The 16,661-nt window shown below is 51.4% G+C and overlaps 2 protein-coding genes across 6 annotated transcripts in view; both read left to right on the top strand.

Moving 5' to 3' along the window:
* C12H4orf50 (chromosome 12 C4orf50 homolog) overlaps window positions 1-9,725 on the top strand; it is an 89,716-nt gene extending 79,991 nt beyond the window's left edge. For all 5 annotated transcript variants that reach the window (XM_075943728.1, XM_075943727.1, XM_075943726.1 and 2 more), the window contains one exon: window positions 2,315-9,725. In XM_075943728.1, coding sequence (XP_075799843.1) covers window positions 2,315-2,401 — 87 coding nt within the window. In that variant the 3' untranslated portion in view covers window positions 2,402-9,725. The remainder of the gene's footprint in view (window positions 1-2,314) is intronic.
* Window positions 9,726-14,184: 4,459 nt separating this feature from the next.
* Window positions 14,185-16,661, top strand: part of Crmp1 (collapsin response mediator protein 1) — a 54,997-nt gene continuing 52,520 nt past the window's right edge. Inside the window, exon 1 of the mRNA XM_075943721.1 lies at window positions 14,185-14,647. Within this exon, the coding sequence (XP_075799836.1) occupies window positions 14,267-14,647 (381 nt within the window). The 5' untranslated portion in view covers window positions 14,185-14,266. The remainder of the gene's footprint in view (window positions 14,648-16,661) is intronic.

Genomic DNA, 16,661 nt, shown 5'->3' with positions numbered 1-16,661 from the left:
ACTCCCCACCACCCCAGTGTCTTTCCTAAGACTTCATTCTGTAGCCATTGCGGTTCACTTGGCCAGCGGCCCTCAAGGACAAAGGTATCCTGGCATTGACACATAGGCATGTAGTAGGTATTTAATAGGGAACAAATGAGTGAGAGGGGAGGGAGGAAGGGAATGGATGAGTGCGTGAATAGGAAAAAGAGAGAAAGAGAGTGGGGAACAGGTCAGCGAGTAGGCAAGTGCTCTCACTGTTCCATAGTCCTGGGCCCTCAGCTGGAGCCAATCCTGTCGGTCCATGGCTGAGCTTCTTCCTCTTCCTACAGCCCCTTGTCACATAGTGGGCCCAAGGATCCTTCTCTCTGTCCTTGAGGCACCTGGTTGATTCTACTCCACCTGAGGGCCCCTTTGCACTCTGATGCCGGGGACCCTTTGCCTTGTTTCCTGGTCTCTTTGTTCATTGGGGTTTCAACTCAGATGTCACAGTCTCTGATCTCTACTGACCATGCAGACTCCTTTCCCCACAGCTTTTTATCCTATGGTCTTCATTAATTCTGTGTATTAATCCTTGTATATTTTTTGGTGAACACAAGATCAATGCAAGAATTTAAGCATGAACCCTGTGTGTAATGTAACCTAGGGGTGACGCTGTCTTGAGCTGTCAGTGTAAGCTAGGGGTGAGGCTGTTACTCAGCTCTGTCTAGGGACTGTGCTCTGTGCTCAGAATGGAGCCCGTCTCAATGCAGTGATACCCAAGTACCAGGTGCTGAGGCTACAAGGTTCAGAATGCTTGGAGCAGGGAAGAGTATGGGCCCCTCTGGATATACAGACCTCTGGGATCTACCCTGTGCACAGGGTCCAAAGAACTATGAAAACTCCTAGGACCTGAGCACTTGTGAATCTCCACAGAGTCTCTGATGGAGAGGGAATTCTGGCCCCAGAGATCCTACGAGGTCAAGGATTCGCACTGAGTTTATTTTTGTCTCACTCCCCATCCCCAACATGTGATACAGCACGCAGGAAGAAAGCTATAAATACATTTTGAAAAGCAAAGCGGTCTGAAACCACCTACACACACACGCGCACACACACACACACACACACACACACACACACACACACACACACAGAGAGAGAGAGAGAGAGAGAGAGAGAGAGAGAGAGAGAGAGAGAGAGAGGGAGGGAGGGAGAGAACAATGAGATCTGCACTACAGGACTGGGCACTGGGGATGATGCTGGTTATGACAGTCTTGTGAGGGATGCAGCTCAGACTGTGCTGCTGCTGTCCAACTCCACAGACCCTCAGCATCATAGCAAAGCTGGCCTTGGTGACGTCAGCTGTGGGGCTGGCCGCGGAACTGCACGGGGATGCTCTGCTCTGGTAGGGTATCACTCTTCAGGGGTCTCCCTCTGGGCTGTCACACTGCCCAGATATTTGAATGAATCTGGCAGCTTCCCTATGGGCTCCTCTCCAGCCCGCATTTCCCAAACCCCACCCAGTTTGCACTATCTCCAGCCTCTTGTGTGTTTTCTGCCTAGAAAATTCCTATGAGTCTCTGATATTCTGCCGAGATATCACCATCTCTAGGTATTTACCAATCCCCATAGTTTTCTTTCTTATTTCTCCTTCCTCTCTGAACCCTCATCATGCCCAGCACCTCTCCCTCCTCCAGCCACACAGCCCCTTTCTTTTCAGCTCTGACCATATCGGCTTCTTTCCACAGGACCCTTGCCCAAGCTGCCTGGCAGTCTCCTCTCATTCATGTTCCTGTTCTGCTACCTCCAAGGTTCCTTCCTGGCACCCGCAGTAACTGTCCTGATTCAGTACAGCTGTGATTTCCCCACCTCTCACTGTTTCTTCCAGCTCAGTGGAACCGCCACAGGGTTGTCTGTATCCTCTGAACCTGGCACCAGGCCTGGCAGAGGCTAGGATCTGATAACTCTGCCAAAAGAACAGTAAATACGCCCCTGAGACCCCATTGCTTTCTTCCTTTGGTCAGTTCTCAAGCCTTCTTTGGACCATTGGCCTCCACGAAGGCCTCATGAACACTAGAAAGCCTGTGTGCACCAGACTTGATCATGTAACACTGTCATAGAACTCCCATGGCTCATGGTCACCCCAGTAACAAGTCTGCTCTCTGAAAACACCATGTAGCTTCTTTTCCAAGTGTGAGCATCTGGAGAGTTGTCCCGCAGGCCCTATGCATGTGGAGATTCAAGGCACAGCCCCAGCAATCTGAAGGCTGGCCCATCTGGACAGCTCTCAGTGGTGGCCACACGGGTGGCCTGCTCCCTCCAGAGACTCATCTCCCTGCTCTCCCTGTTACAGGAAAGAAGACAGCACCATCAGGCACAGCATGCTGGCAAAGATGAATGGCTGTCCCAGGTGACCAATGGAGCAGAGGTGGCTCTGTGATTTACAGTCCTTTCAAGAGCTGAGTTACAAGCCTCGTCACCACCCTGTCCCGGTCATCATGAGGGGATGTGTCTCTCTGCACGAGGCTGGTGAGAGCCTCAGAAGTCCCCGGCATTGGTGTGGAGCAATGGCAGGACCCTGGGATTTGGAGTTTCCTGACTGGCTGTGTCACTTGCACAAATGGCTTAACTTTTTGAATGTCTCCTTCTTAACCTGTTTGGGGAGTCTTTCTCCCATGTATGATGGATGGCAAGTCATCCTGACACTTCAGGATGGTGACTCTTGTGTTGGAGCATCATGGTGTTTGTGAACTATCTTTTGCTCACCTCCCTGATGTCATTCAGGACTTGCTGTCTCGAAGCACACACCATATCACTGATGTCTCTTCTACCTGCAGTAGGTCATGAGGCCTGCAGAGGATGGTTATAAAGTGACCTTGGTGATGATCTGGACATCATGGAGGTTCTACAGAGTCCCAGGCTGAATGGAGTTCTCACCTGCACTGGGAATTGTCTAGGGAGAGCCCCCCAGATGTCATCAGGTTCTCAAAGTAACAGACTCAGCGTCAAGCCGTGGTGGGAAGAGAACTCTACAGGGGATCCAGATACCTGCCTCTGCCCCTACCTTACTGGTGACCCTTAGGCTATCCCTTGACCTCGAAGGGCTTCAGGTCCTCATCTGTGTAGTGGACACACCCACATGCTTTCCAGTTCACTGGCAGCTGCAGCACCTCCCTGTCTGGCATCATGGCTCTGTCGCTCCTGGTTATGAGCTCCTATTGCTGGTTTCTCCTGAGGAGCAGGTTTTGACTCATGGGAAAGGCTCCAGGTAGCCTCTCTGCTTCCAGAAGGAGGAAAGAGAACTGCTTATGCAAACACAGGCCACTTCTAACAACTGTGTCCTCTACTTGCCCCCTAGGTAGTCACAGCATGCCAAGCCAGCAACCTATACCAATGCCTTGTCCCATATCTGTGTTCTTATCCAGGGGCTTAGTTTCCTTGAAGGGGTGGAGTATTTCCCTTTAAGGGTGATGGGGCTGGCTGGTTCTGGCAGATGGGTATCCAACAGGACCTTTTGAGATCTAAGTACTCCCAGAAGATACAGGACCACCAAGATTCTGCTTGGATAGTCCTCCGGGAGCCAGCTTCCTAGCCTTGCTGCTGTGTGTCCAAGTGGAGGGTAGGAGATGGGTAATTCAGTAGGGATTTCTTGGGCTTGTGAAGAACCTGGGGCTTTGGTCAGTGAGGGAGGAGTGATAGACAACCTACGTGCTCAAACACAGAATCTAGCCCACAGTAGACACACAGGCTACCCTTGGAGGGACTGATCAAAACCCTGTCTTTGTGAGTTGTGTTTTTGATTAGACTGAAGGTACAGAGTATAAACTCAGTGTCGTGACCATCTCATCCCTCCAGTTCACTGCGCTGACACATTCACACACTCAGTGCTGCGAAGCCATTGCCTCTACCATCTCCAGGGCTCTTTTGTCTTCTCAACTGAAACCCTATGTCCATTACACACTAGTTGCTCTTCCTCTTGGCCCAGACCCTGACAACCCCAACTGCATGTCTCTCTTGTCTGATTGCCATAGGGACTTCATTTAACATGTGTCCTGTAACTAGCTTCTTGGTCTGTATGACGTCTCCAGAGCCCGCCCATGCTAAGTTATGCAGCAGAATGCCCCGTTATAAAGCCAATCCTGCATGTATTGGCCACATTATTTGTCCTCTCACAGAGCAGTGACACTGGGATCTCTGCTATCTTTTGAACGTGGGACTGGTGCTGCTAGGAAGGTGAGCACTCAGATATGCTGATATATTTTATTCCTGTGTGTGTGCGCGCGCACAAGCTGACTTAACATTTAAAGCTGAGATATTCCCTAGGAAGTTTCTGGAGAACATCAGGGTTCTCCAGAAAGCTGTGGGATCTGGTCACTTTGCTCCCCCAACTCCTTGTCTTCTTGGCAACCATGGGAGCTGTGTGAGGCTGCTCTGCTGTCTTCCAATGGCAAACACCTGTCCGGGTGCCTTGGGAATAGACTATTCTCCTCAACCCACACCAAAGGCCAGCTGGCCGCCACCTTGCCGTGATTCAGTGACGGTCTCTCAGCACTGCACATTGCAGTGGCAGTGCAGTTATCAGAAAGGATCAGAGCCTCAGCCTATGTATTCCCCAGGCACGGAGTGATGCCACTATGCTCCCTGGGATAGACTGGGCCCCATACTGCCCATCCCCACCTCAGGGCAGAGCCCTGAGCTATTTGAGTCCCAATTCAGTCTGTCTCATGGAGGAACACTGGAGGGAGATCCCTTTCTCTGTCAGCCTGGAGGAGCTAAGACAGAGGGCGAAGTGTGTTTGGAAGGTGCTGATAACAACTCAGGCCAGTCCTGGAGGCTGAGTGTGCATGGAGCAGGACTCCTTCCCTGTGCTGTAAAGTGGAAAAGGAGGCTTGCACAACCTAGGACCGTTCCTAGGACTCACGAGGCCTGTGGGAAGTTAACTTGGCATATACCAGGTACTCCTTAATTGTTGCTTCCCAGTCAGTGGGGTCACTTCTGAGGTCTCCCATCACTTTCCCAGAAAAAGCCAAGATGTCTAGGGAACACCCTGGCTTTCGATGTGCCTGCCTGATTTGAACCGGCCTGTAGTGGTCATCTTCTGGGCCATCTGCATAGTCTTCCCAGTACCAGGAGGATAGACTTAGAAGGTATCTGTTTTATAGTTCAAGATCAGCAAAGCCTGTGCTTGGCGTGGTGGCACTCATTTTTATCCTGGCATTTGAGAGATAGAGGCAGGTAGATCTCTGTGTGTTTGAAGTCCCAGGCCATCCAGGGCTATACTGCGAGATCCTCTTTCTATAATACAATTCTCCAAATACTTCTTCCACAAGGAGGGGCCTTTAGTTCCTGTTGGCTCACTCCGGAACTCACAGGCACGTGACACCGTGACGTAATGCTTTCCAGATCTTATTTATTGATTCAACCAACAGCATTGACTAAGAGCCAGGCTAGCCCCTGCAGCAGGAGCCCACTGTGGCCAGCTGTCAGTGGCTCTCCTACATGCTCCATTTGAATAGTCCTTCTCCATGACTTTGCCTTCAAGTGGCATCCATGGCTAGATGGGGGGCTTCTTGTCTTCCTGGGCCAAGTTCTAGGTGGTCTGCTTGTCCTGGGGTCCCACTGGTCTCCCCTCCCACTCAACACTGATGCTGTTGCTTCCTCTTTTCCAAAGCCTGGATGGAGACGTATGAAACATCCTCTAACTCAAGGCACCCCTGGACCAAACATGGGGGATCCTTTGAGGTCAGACATGGACCCAGCAGAGCCCAGCCTCTTCCCCTTTGGGTTTTGAATGAGATAGGGCACAGATGGAAAAGGCTCTTGTCAACTTACATTCTGTGGGAAAAGACCAGATTGGTGCTGTTTGACTTTCATGTGCTAGCTAGAAGACAGAGACCACCTGGCATAGGAGGGGCGGAAAGGATTTAAAGCCAGAGCCACAAGGTGCAGGGAGCAGTCTGCAGCTCTGACACTGAAGACACCCCCCTAGCCCATTTTCTCACCTGGCAGTCTGAGCCCTAACACAGCCATCCACACCAGCATCTGCCAGGGGCACCAGTGAACAGGCTGGATAGGGAAGTGCTTTGCAGACCTGAGCACAGTAAAGGTGCTTTGTTCAGGCTGATACTTTGGTGTGCGTGTATAGCGTACCTACTGTGTGCCCTGTGACCTACGTGATCTGTCTGCCTCGAGATGATTTGGAAAATGTCTCTGGACTGAGAAGGATCGCCTGTCAGATGGCTGTACTACACATTCATAGATCATGACTAACAACAGCCAGGGAGTTGGCATGGCAACGTTTTCCCCTGAACTGCGAGGCAGTATGCTTAAAATAGGTACGCTGGAGGTGTGGCAGCCGCCGCTGAGACTGATAGCTCTGCAGCCTGAACTGGGTGGTAAGCTCAGGGTGCCCATGTCCTTGTCCTTCCCCAGGAGGTCAGCAGTGCAGGGACTGAGATGGCCGACCCAGGAGCATCCACTGTGGAATCTGGAGAAAGACTGGGATTCACTGTGTAAACCCGTTTCCTTCGTGAAGCCCAGAAAACTTAAAGTGGGACATACTTAGTCAAGGGGCCCCAGATGGGACTGAACCCGATTCTGATCTCTTGTGGACTACTGCCCAGCAGTGCCATGGTGCAGCTGCTTCCGATTGAGGATGCGGCTCATTTTCTTGTGGGTTTCAATGGGAATGGCATCATTTAACACCGAGACTGAGTTCGAGTCCTCCTTTTCTGTGGAATTCATATGCGGGATCCTCCTTGGGAAGTCCAGAGTCCTGGAATAGCTTGGAACTCTTACTTTATGGCTGGACTTGTGCAAGCGGGGTTTGACTTGGCCTCTCCCTACTTCCCCAACATTCAGACCAACAGAACTGATCAGAAACTCATGAACATGGGGTTGAAGATGCAGCTCGGCTGGTAGAGAGTTTGGCTGGCATGTGAGGCCCATCCGGCACCCTGCATGTGAACTACTGTGATCCCAGCGGTCTGAGGGTGAAGCAGGAGGATGAGGAGTTCAACTTACCTTCAGCTACATAGCAAGTTTGAAGCTTCCCTGAGATCTACAGATACTCAAGAACTAAACACAACAAACCATGAATTGAGCAGGGTGTGTTGTTACATGCCTCTTATCCTCGCATCTAGCACTTGGGAGGTGAGGATAGGAGGATCCAGAGTTCAGGGCTAGCCTGGGCTGTGTGAAATTGTCTGATAAAAATGTTCCTGAACCATCTGTGATGAGATTCGTCTGTGAGTCTGGTTCATCATCACTGCAGAGGATGGGGACCCAGGTCTCACACAGGAGGGCCCTGCACTCCCTTTGCTCTGCAGGTGATTGAACGAGGTTAATAATTTCAGGGACTGTTCCTCCTATAAGATCTGAGCTGCCTGAAAAGAGACTCATAGCTTGTGCTTGTTTCCTAGTGGAGGGGCTAGAAGGTGAGACTTTCCTCCTTCCCTCCCTTCCTTCTTCATCCTATCCTTCCGTCCTCTTTCCCTTTCATTTTTTTTCGGGGCGGGGTGAGGTTGAGACACTCTCATGGCTTTATATAGCCCAGGCTGGTTTTGTGCCCCCTGATTCCCTGCTTCTGCCTCCCAAGTACTGGGATTGCTGATGTGTGCCACCCCTGGCTTGGAAAGTAAACCTTTATGAGGCCTCAGCTTGTCAGAACAGGGCGCTAGACGGTTTTGACATCTTTCCGATGATCCGTGTGTTCTCCTTGCTGAGACAGTGGCTGCTCAGCTCACCTACAGAGGTTGTCCTGGATGGGACCCAATCAAGGATGCTTTGGGGAAGCTCTGAGAGAGGCAGCTGGGGAGAAAACGATCCACTTTCAGACAGTGAACCAATGTCGCCCCCCTATTCCCGCCCCAGATGACACTGTGGGCTTCTCCTGTGCTCCATTGTATTTATTTTTTACTGTCCTCTGGGAAAGAAGCATGCAGGTAGGAATTTCCCATCTTTGAAATATTTCTGACCACAAGGCAGCTTGGTGACTTGACTGTTGAGGCTCTTGTGAGATTCGGTGTGTCTTGTGGAGCCAGAACACACAGTGAGAGATGACCTTCAGTTCCCTGTGACAAGTCCTGATGATGGGGTCTTGGTGGCCAATCACTGCAGGACTACCTGAAAATCTAGGGAATGTAAGGTACCTTTGGCATCTTCCTTGCATCCTGAAGTCTTCTGGGCCAGAAACGCCATGAGAGACAAATCTACCAATTGCTCAATAAACGGCAGCAATTCCATTCCTGCATTGGTGCCCCTGGCCAAGTGTATTCCACTCGACTGGGGCATAAATACTTTGAGATTATTTGGTGCCTTATAGAAGCAGAAGGGGAAACCCCAGAGTCTTGCTGACACCTTTAGCTCCCTTCTCCCTGTAATGACAAGTTCTAGAAAAGGTTCATACCTTGGGCCCAAAGTCATTTGGACTAAGTAAGTGCACCATGAGATTGAAGGGCAGTGTTTTCTTCATTTCATCTGATCTTCATTCATGCTCTGATTTCATAAATCCTAGCTGCCCTACAATCTGACTCTGGCATCGTGAGAAGACTGAACCAAGCCGCAAGAGTAAGGCTTTCATCAAAAGCATGGTTTTTGGGTGATTGTTTCCGTGACTAAGGGTGACCTGATGGAATCTTTAATGATGAGCAAAAGAGAAACAAAGAATGGATGAGATTCATTGTCAAACATGGCTGAAAACTTGATTTCAATTCTGCATCATTTTCCTTTCCAACTGAAGTAATATAACACAGTGTGTGTAAATACGACCTTGGACTAGTGGTGGGGGAAGTGGAAGCTAGGTCAAAGACAATTCTCACTTAGAGTCTTCACTGGGCCAAGTACCAGGCCAGCAGAGGTGGGAGGGTTAGTGAGAAGCCAGATCCACACCCTTAGCTCAAACTCTGGCCGGGCCACTAACCTGCTGTGGAAGCTCAGACTGACTCTCCGAGCCTCTCCAGGGCAAGGTGGGGGGAGGTGGGTGTGAGGGTTAGTCTATGTTCCTGAAAACACTCAAAGAATGTTGACAGACACCAGGGACTTCTGTCATTCCCCTGGAAGCAATCTGTATGCAGACACCCCTGAGCAAGTCAGAGAGCACAGGCTACCCCTTTGAGCTGGGGACTAAAGCTTAGGTTTTTCCCAACCAGCCTTTCATGGCCAATGAGGGAAGGGAATAGGAATCACTGGCTGGGTTGCTGAAGAGAGTCCCTGGCCTTCTCAGTCTTTGGGGGTGAGAACTAGGAAGGAGCAGAAATCACAGGACAGATGTAAAACACAGTAGCTTTTGAGAGATTGTGCACATTCCAGCCAGGTGGCTGGTTTACAGTAACCTTACAACCCACTGCTGGAATCTAAAAGGATTCTTCCACAACTGTGTTATAAACCCAGGGTCAAAATTTTGGCAGGCCCACCATGTCCCTCTCCCGGTGAACCACTCTGGTTCACAGAGGCATGGTCCAGTGACTTGTAGAACCCTTTCCTGTTGGGTGCTATCCAGCAGGACCCCGAGGGATTGGCAGTGGCTGTCCCATGCCTGTAGTGTGGCGAGCAGAGTGATGGGTATTTGTTAGCCCCTCCCATCACCACTCAGACCTGTGTAACTCAGGCTCAGTTGCCCCATCAGGATTTCTGATGATAATTCCGTCTTGTGTAAATTAGAGCAGGATGTTCTCTTGTTATGCAGAAGTATTTTTCTATGTTAGTGAAATGTATACTTTGTGTAATTTTGTACATTCAAACATATGCTTTTTTCATGATTAAAGTATTTTTTCCCTTTTAGTGTTTGGTGATGGGTTCATTACTGAATTTTGGAGGTCCTGGTCTAATGTAAAAGGCAATGAGTTCAGGACTCTCCTTTTCTGGTGGGAAATAAACTATTTTCTTGTGAATCCAATCAACTCAGTACCAACAACGGGATAATACCCTTTACTACCATGTTAATTTCTTCTGGCCAGGAGACTAATGGCAAAAGCCAACACTTCTACATTTACTTATACTCGAAGTCCTCCTGCCTCTACTTCCTGAGTGCTGAGATTACAGGTATGAGATCCCATCCCCTAGCACCCACGTCTTTTCTAATTCCGGCATCCAGAGCCTGAAGTGGGTCTCAACATCCAAGTGTTGGTAGAATGCATTTCTTTTGGACTCCAGAGAAGAATACATATTCCTGCCTTTCCCTCCATGGAGAGGCTGCCTGCCTGGCTTGGCTTGGGGTTCCTCCTGCATCTTCAAGGGCAGGACTGCAGCATGCATTCTCTCTGCTCCTGCTGTTACATTGCCATCTCATTCTGTCCCTTGGCCTCTTGTTCTTGTTTTCACTGAGATATTCTCCCACATCCTCTTCATTTCCAGATCTTTAAGCACACCCTGAATCCTCAATTGGCATGTAGGTTAATACATGGGTCCGAGAGATGGTATGAACATCACTGAGCAGTTTACTTCTGTGCAGTGTATTCTGGGTGGGAGCAGCTGGAAAAGGCTGGTATTTAGAACTCTGGGTCTGTGGCTCATACTGGCCTGGCTGTGTATCTCTGGCTCACTGCAGGAAGCTCCCCTGCCCGCTCTGAATTTCTCACATCTCAGATGAGCCCATCACTTTGGCTAGAAGACTGACAAAGAGCAGTATACCTCTGACAACACATTGCAGTTCCATTTTCCAAAAACATCCCTCCCTTCCAACAGGGTCTTTCTGTGCAGCACTGATTGGCCTTAAGCTTATTATGTAGACCAGGCTGGCCTCAAATTCACGGAGACCCTACTGTCTCTGCCTCTCTAGTGCTGGGATTAAAGGTATGTGTTACTATGCCAAACAAAATTTTCTTTTGATAAGTTGTATTTTTGCATTTATTTTGTGCAAACAAAACATCTGGAGTTGGGCTTGTCCCCTCTGCTACACTCTTGACATGTCCCTCTCTGTCAGTGCCCTGGAAGGCTGCCCAGTCTCCAGGGTGAGCCCAAGGTTAGGTTTTCTCACATTTCTGGTGTTGTTAATTTAGGTCAACTTTTCCTTGGAGGACTGAGAGGTCATGGCTGTCTATCACAGGATGGGCTTGATCCAGTATCCTGGATATCATCTGCCAGCCACTGTCCCCGGCTCCCTGACAGCTACTGGTACATTTTTAGCTCAGAACCTGCCTCAGTTTTCTGCCCCCAGTTCTCTGCTCCACTTACCTTACTGACTTTGACTGAAGAGATGTCACAGGAAGACCTCTAACAAACCTGACTAGAGGGTGTCCCAACCTACTATTTTCCTGGAGCACATGAGTGATAGGTTTACAATGTGGCCTCCTCAGCACAACAGCCTAAAGGTGGAGGTGGCAAAGCTGCCATTGGCCTGGCTGAAGGAGTCAATGGTGCACAAAGTAGAGCATTTACAAAGAATACACAGTGCCAGCATTTGATGTTCTGCTCTGCAAGGGAGGAAGGAGAGATGACTGGCCCAGACAGTGACCACACAGTGGCACCCAAAAGCTGTCTTGGGTGACCAAGGTTTCACTAAGGACAAGAGTCTGACTCCCATGTCCACAGTCATCTGACGGTACCTCCGTTGTCCTTTTCTCTCTCCTCTCCCAAGGGACCACCTCAGTCAGATATTTTGGGGAGAGAAAGGGCTGATGGTTAGAATGCAGCCTCAGCAGGAGACTACGTTTTAGCATCCCAACAGTCTCCTTGCCATCTGTGCCTCTAGGCAAAGGATTTAATCTCTCAGCCACATTTTCCTAATCTGGAAAATGAGGCTAAAATAGCACCTTCAGGCTTGCGGGGGTGGGGGTGGGAGTGAGGGTGGGTGGCGCACAAAGCATTCTTGTTGGTAGGGTGCCCCAGGCAGGTGGTAAACACTTGGTAAGTGGAAACTGATTTTCCTCGCTTCTGCCTAAACAGAATGAGTGCTTCCTCCCATCGAGCCCTCCATGTTCACAAACTGGCTGGCTCTTTCTCCCAAGGGAAGGGGCTTTCTTTTCTTTCTTAAAAATCTATTCACTTATTCTTTCTCTAAAAAAATTATTCATTTATTTGTATGTGTGTGAATCTTCATGAGTTTATGTGCACCGCATGCACCTCAGAGAGCACAGAGGCCAAAGGAGGGTGTCATGTCCCCTGGAACTGGAGGTACAGGCATTGGTGAGCTTCCATGTCAGTGTAGGAACAAGCAAGAGCAGTAAGAGTTCTTACCTGCTGAGTCCTCGCTCCAGCCCCTTCCTTTATTCTCTTTAAAAGATTTATTTTGTTTTTTACTTTTGTTTTTGTATCTGTGTGATGTGTGTGGCCCCTCTCCCCCCTCTCTCTGTGTATGTGTGGGTGTGTTTGTGGGTGCCCACAGAGACCAGACATGGATGGTGTATGTTCTCCTGGAGCTGTAGTTACAAGCAGTTGTGAGCCACCTGACATGGGTGCTGAGAACCCAACTCAGGTCCTCTGAAAGGTGGCAAGTGCTTTTAATTTCTAAACCATCTCTCCAGGCCTAAGATTTTCTTAAAAAGCAACAAGGTTTCCCAGCACCATTGGCAAGGCTAGAGAGACTGTGTCCCCAAAATGGTGACCGTTGAAAAGACTCTTCCTGAGGCCAAGGACTTTATAAATGCTTTCCTGTGTCTCCAGCATTGGTCCCTGTTGAGTATGGGTGAGTGAAGGAGGAAGGAACTTTCCAATTGCGCACTGACCTTGGATGATCTTGAAGTCCCAGGCAGACAGGGGCAGGCAGTCACGTGAAGTGGACCGGGCAGGCAACTGTTTGCTTCTCCATTTTCTCAATCTGACAACTGAAGGACCCCACTTGCAACACAGACTTCCTTGGTCCAGGTTTCAAATGAATACAAGGTATCAGCTGATGTAGAACCTATGTGGTAGAGTCTTCAGGCTGTCATCTCAACAATCACGTTCATTGTGCTGTCTACCTGGGATTTTCCAAGATTGTTCAGAGTTCTGTGACCTTTCTTTGGGTGCTGAAGGGACAGCTCCCAGCGCAGTGAAGCCAACTAAAGGACAGATGCTGAATCAGGCTTCCTACTGCTTCCCTCCAATCCTGACTGCCAGTTTGGACTTGTCTGCCTAGGGGGCTGGCAGCTTGTGAGTCTTCCATCCAGAAAGCACAGCTGAGATTCCAAGGTCCCCAGGGACTAAAAAGTCATGAATAAATGAGGGGATGGTGACTGTTGCCTGGCCTCTGAGAAGGGGAAACCCTAAGTCTTCACACTTCTTCCTGGTTAGAGGAGCCCCCAACTCTTCAGAATCAAGCTCCAGGCACAGCTTGAGTGGACTGTACTCAGGATGCGGGAGATGCCCATAGATGGAGGCTGTTGGCCGGATGATTGCCTGCTGTGTGTGCCTCTAGCTCTTCCCACTTCTCTCATGTCTGGTGGGGATGTGTGTGGATTCCCTGTCAGCAGTCTACAGGCTGGTATGTGTGTTTGCCTTGGTACTGTGTGGAAATTGTCCAGCCAGAGGTGTCTTTGGAGTCTGTATCTGACACGTGTGTGGGTCATTGGTTCACGTACAAGCATCTGGGAGTTAATACTAACATGGCCCCCTTGCTGCGCAGTAGGGACCTGTTCCCGAGTTCTGCATGCTACATTCCTGTATCATTTCCTCTTAGAAGGCTGGCCCTTGAGAACAGGATTTCATTACACACTTAGCCCAGTCCCCAGCACCTACACTACTACCAGACCCTCTTAGGCAATCAGTGTAGTAGTGTTGACTAAGCCAGTTGGGGGTTGGATGTGAATACCTCTGACTGTGCACACAAGTTCATTTAACTTCTGATTTTTGTGATGGTGGGGTTGTCTGAGAGTGAGAATCTCTGGTTTGTGTGTGTCCATGGTGTGTCCACTGTCTGAAGGTACCTGATTTGGGTATGTACTAGCATGCCTGTGCAACTCTGGTGTGTGAGGTGAAGCTTCACCGTGTGTGTGTCTGTATGTGTGTGTGTGTGTGTAATGTGCGCGCGCGCACCGCCCCCACCCCATCTCTGTCCGCACCCTGCGTTCCTCTAGGAGGCAGAGAGCCGGGTGTGTGGAGGGCACTGCGGCTCCGCCGCCCGCCCTCCGTGCTGCGGCTCCAGAACGTCACCACCCTCTCCAGCCCGGCTGCGGTCCCCGCCCCCGCGGTCCTTTGTAGCTGGCGGTGGTGGAGGCCCCGGTCACCGCAGGCCCCGCCCCGTCCCGCCCATACCCCGCCCCTCGTGGGCCACGCCCCAGCCCTCCCTCCCTCCTTGCCCGACCGCAGTCGCGCTTGGGCCGCCGCGGGCCCGCACCGAGGCGCGCAGCGCAGAGCCAGCGGTGGCGAGGGCTGACCGCCGGGTACGGGGATGGCGGAACGGCGGCGCGCGTGGAACACGGAGGACGACCTGCCTGTGTACCTGGCGCGGCCAGGCAGCGCGGCGCAGACCCCACGCCAGAAGTACGGCGGCATGTTCGCTGCTGTGGAGGGCGCCTACGAGAACAAGACCATCGACTTCGACGCCTACAGCGTGGGCCGCCGCGGTTCCGCGCGCACGCCACGCAGCGCTGGCCGGCCCGACGCCGTGGGCCTGCCGTGCCCCGGTGGCAGCGAGGACACCGCCAGCGATGTGAGTGAGCCCTCTGGCTCTGCCGTCAGTTCCCCAGGCGACCGTGATGACAGACCACCGGCGTTGCGCATCCGATGCCCTGCGCCCCGCGACCTGCCCCTCGGTCGGGACAATGGCCAGGTACCCTCGGGGCGCGTGGGCCGGACGTTGGGGGCGGGGCCCTTGGAGACCCAGGGCTTGGGCAGCGCGAGGGCGAGTGCTAGGGCCCGCTGCCACCAGGGTCTGGGGGACTGCAACGGCCCCTCCCCCATTTTATTCTACAAGAGGTTCAGAGAGGTTGTACGCTAGGCCAGGGTTGGCCAGCATAGCCTCTGGACTGGAGGAATCTCTCAGGTCTAGAACGCCAGAACCGGGTTCTGAGAGGGGAAGTAAGTTGCTGCAGCTGCCGCTAAGGGACCTGTAAAATGAATTTAAGCCTCATTTCTCTTTCTGGGGTTCTGTGAATAGGGAGCATTCTCTGTCTTCCTCCAAACATCTATTCTCTCCTCAGTGATTGTGAAGTGCTTATTATGCTCTGGGAGAGGTTCACCAAATAACTCTGCTCATAAGACTGCACCCCGACCCTCCCTGTGGGACGATTTAGTCCAGGGTTTGGACAGCGGTCAGTTAGAAATCATTCAGGGACACTCCTGGATGCGCAAACTGGAAGGAAATCTGGGATTTGAATCCCGAGTTCTCAAAGTGGGGAGGGACATCAGGGAAAGGCACGGTCAGGGCTTCGGCCCTATATGTTTTCTTCCCTAAGTTGCAATTTGCCAGGGAACACGGTTGGACTGACAGAAGAGTCCTGGACTGGGTGGGTGAGGTCAGAGCCACGTGCCTGGGAAACAGAAGTTGGAATAACGCTAGGAGCTATCCCTTGAGCACTGGCTGGTCTGGCTAGGCAGCTTGGCCCCACCCTCCAGAAGTTCCCAGGCTGGGGCGAGCTGTGAACTCATTTCTAGAATTAAGTTCCAGGTAAAGATCAATAAATGTTTGCTGTTGAGTTTTATTATCATTCTTAATTATTTAACTCTTCCCATTAACGCTATGAGAGTCACAAAATGAAGCCAGAGGGAGGGAGATCTTGAACAGGACTGTAATCTGTACTAGCGATTTGGAGAAGGAAATGGACTGGTCTGAGGGTGGTATCCCTGCCTCTGGCTTTTTACGACTACTTGGGAGCTCTCCGTGGTCCTGAATCTGGGGGTTGAGGGGTGAGGAGCAAAGAACTAGCTGGAGCCTCGGCTTCCTTATCCCTTTATCTCCTTTTTGGTAGTAGGACCTCGCGTGGGAAACAGGATCTCTGGCTCCATCAGAGCTACAGGGTTCCGAAACCCAGCCACCGCCTGGAACCAGCCAAGATGTTTCACCTTCTTTAAACTGCCTCCATCTGTGACCCGAGAGTGGCAGTCTGCTCAGCTTCCCTCAATGGGGAGTACCCAGGAGGCGAGTGCTCTTTGTGCCTGGTTCGGAGCTGACCTTGGCTTGACGGTGGTGTTCAGGGTCATCCACACTAGCTTTGTCCCCAGCTCTGCCGTGGCCGGCGGGGCAGCTGTGCCTTGGTATTTCTGGACTCTGGTCGCTTCGCCTGCTCCTGTGTTCTTCCCTCCCAGGTCCCTTCTGTCCTTTCTCCCAGGCTTCTTAGGGATTGGACAAAAGACTGCGTCCGAGTTCTCCCAAAGCACTCGCTGGTGGGGACTGTGGAGCGAAAGAGCTCGCGGCCCCTTTACTTTTTGGAGACCGCAGGGCTTCGGTTGCAGAGGGTTGGGGATCCGGGGATGGCCTCAACTCTCTGGCAAAGGGTGCCCTGGCCCCTCTCCCGCCTATAAGGCTCTTTTCTGGGAGGGAGGAGGGGTTTCTACAGCGCAGGCGCAACGTTTGCAGTTGCCAGAGGCCGGTGGCTGCAGCGCTTTGTACCGGCAAAGTCTGCTTGGGAGCAGCAATCTGTTTGGCTAGTCGCGAACATGGCTCCTCCCTCTGACTTGCACGTGGCCCAGCCCCTCTCGGTAGCTTGCCTGCCTAGACCCCTCTGGCTGGCCCTAGGGAAGGCCGGGGTGCTGGAACCTATTATTTAGTGTTGAGGAAGGGAATCCAGGTGTCAGTTGGAAGGATGCCGCTGCCATTCGCAGCTTCCGGTCATTAATGAGAATTT

Source organism: Microtus pennsylvanicus, chromosome 12, assembly GCF_037038515.1.
Source record: "Microtus pennsylvanicus isolate mMicPen1 chromosome 12, mMicPen1.hap1, whole genome shotgun sequence".
Lineage (NCBI taxonomy): Eukaryota > Metazoa > Chordata > Mammalia > Rodentia > Cricetidae > Microtus > Microtus pennsylvanicus.
The sequence above is the reverse complement of the archived record's forward strand: the minus strand, read 5'-3'. Positions and strand labels throughout refer to the sequence as shown.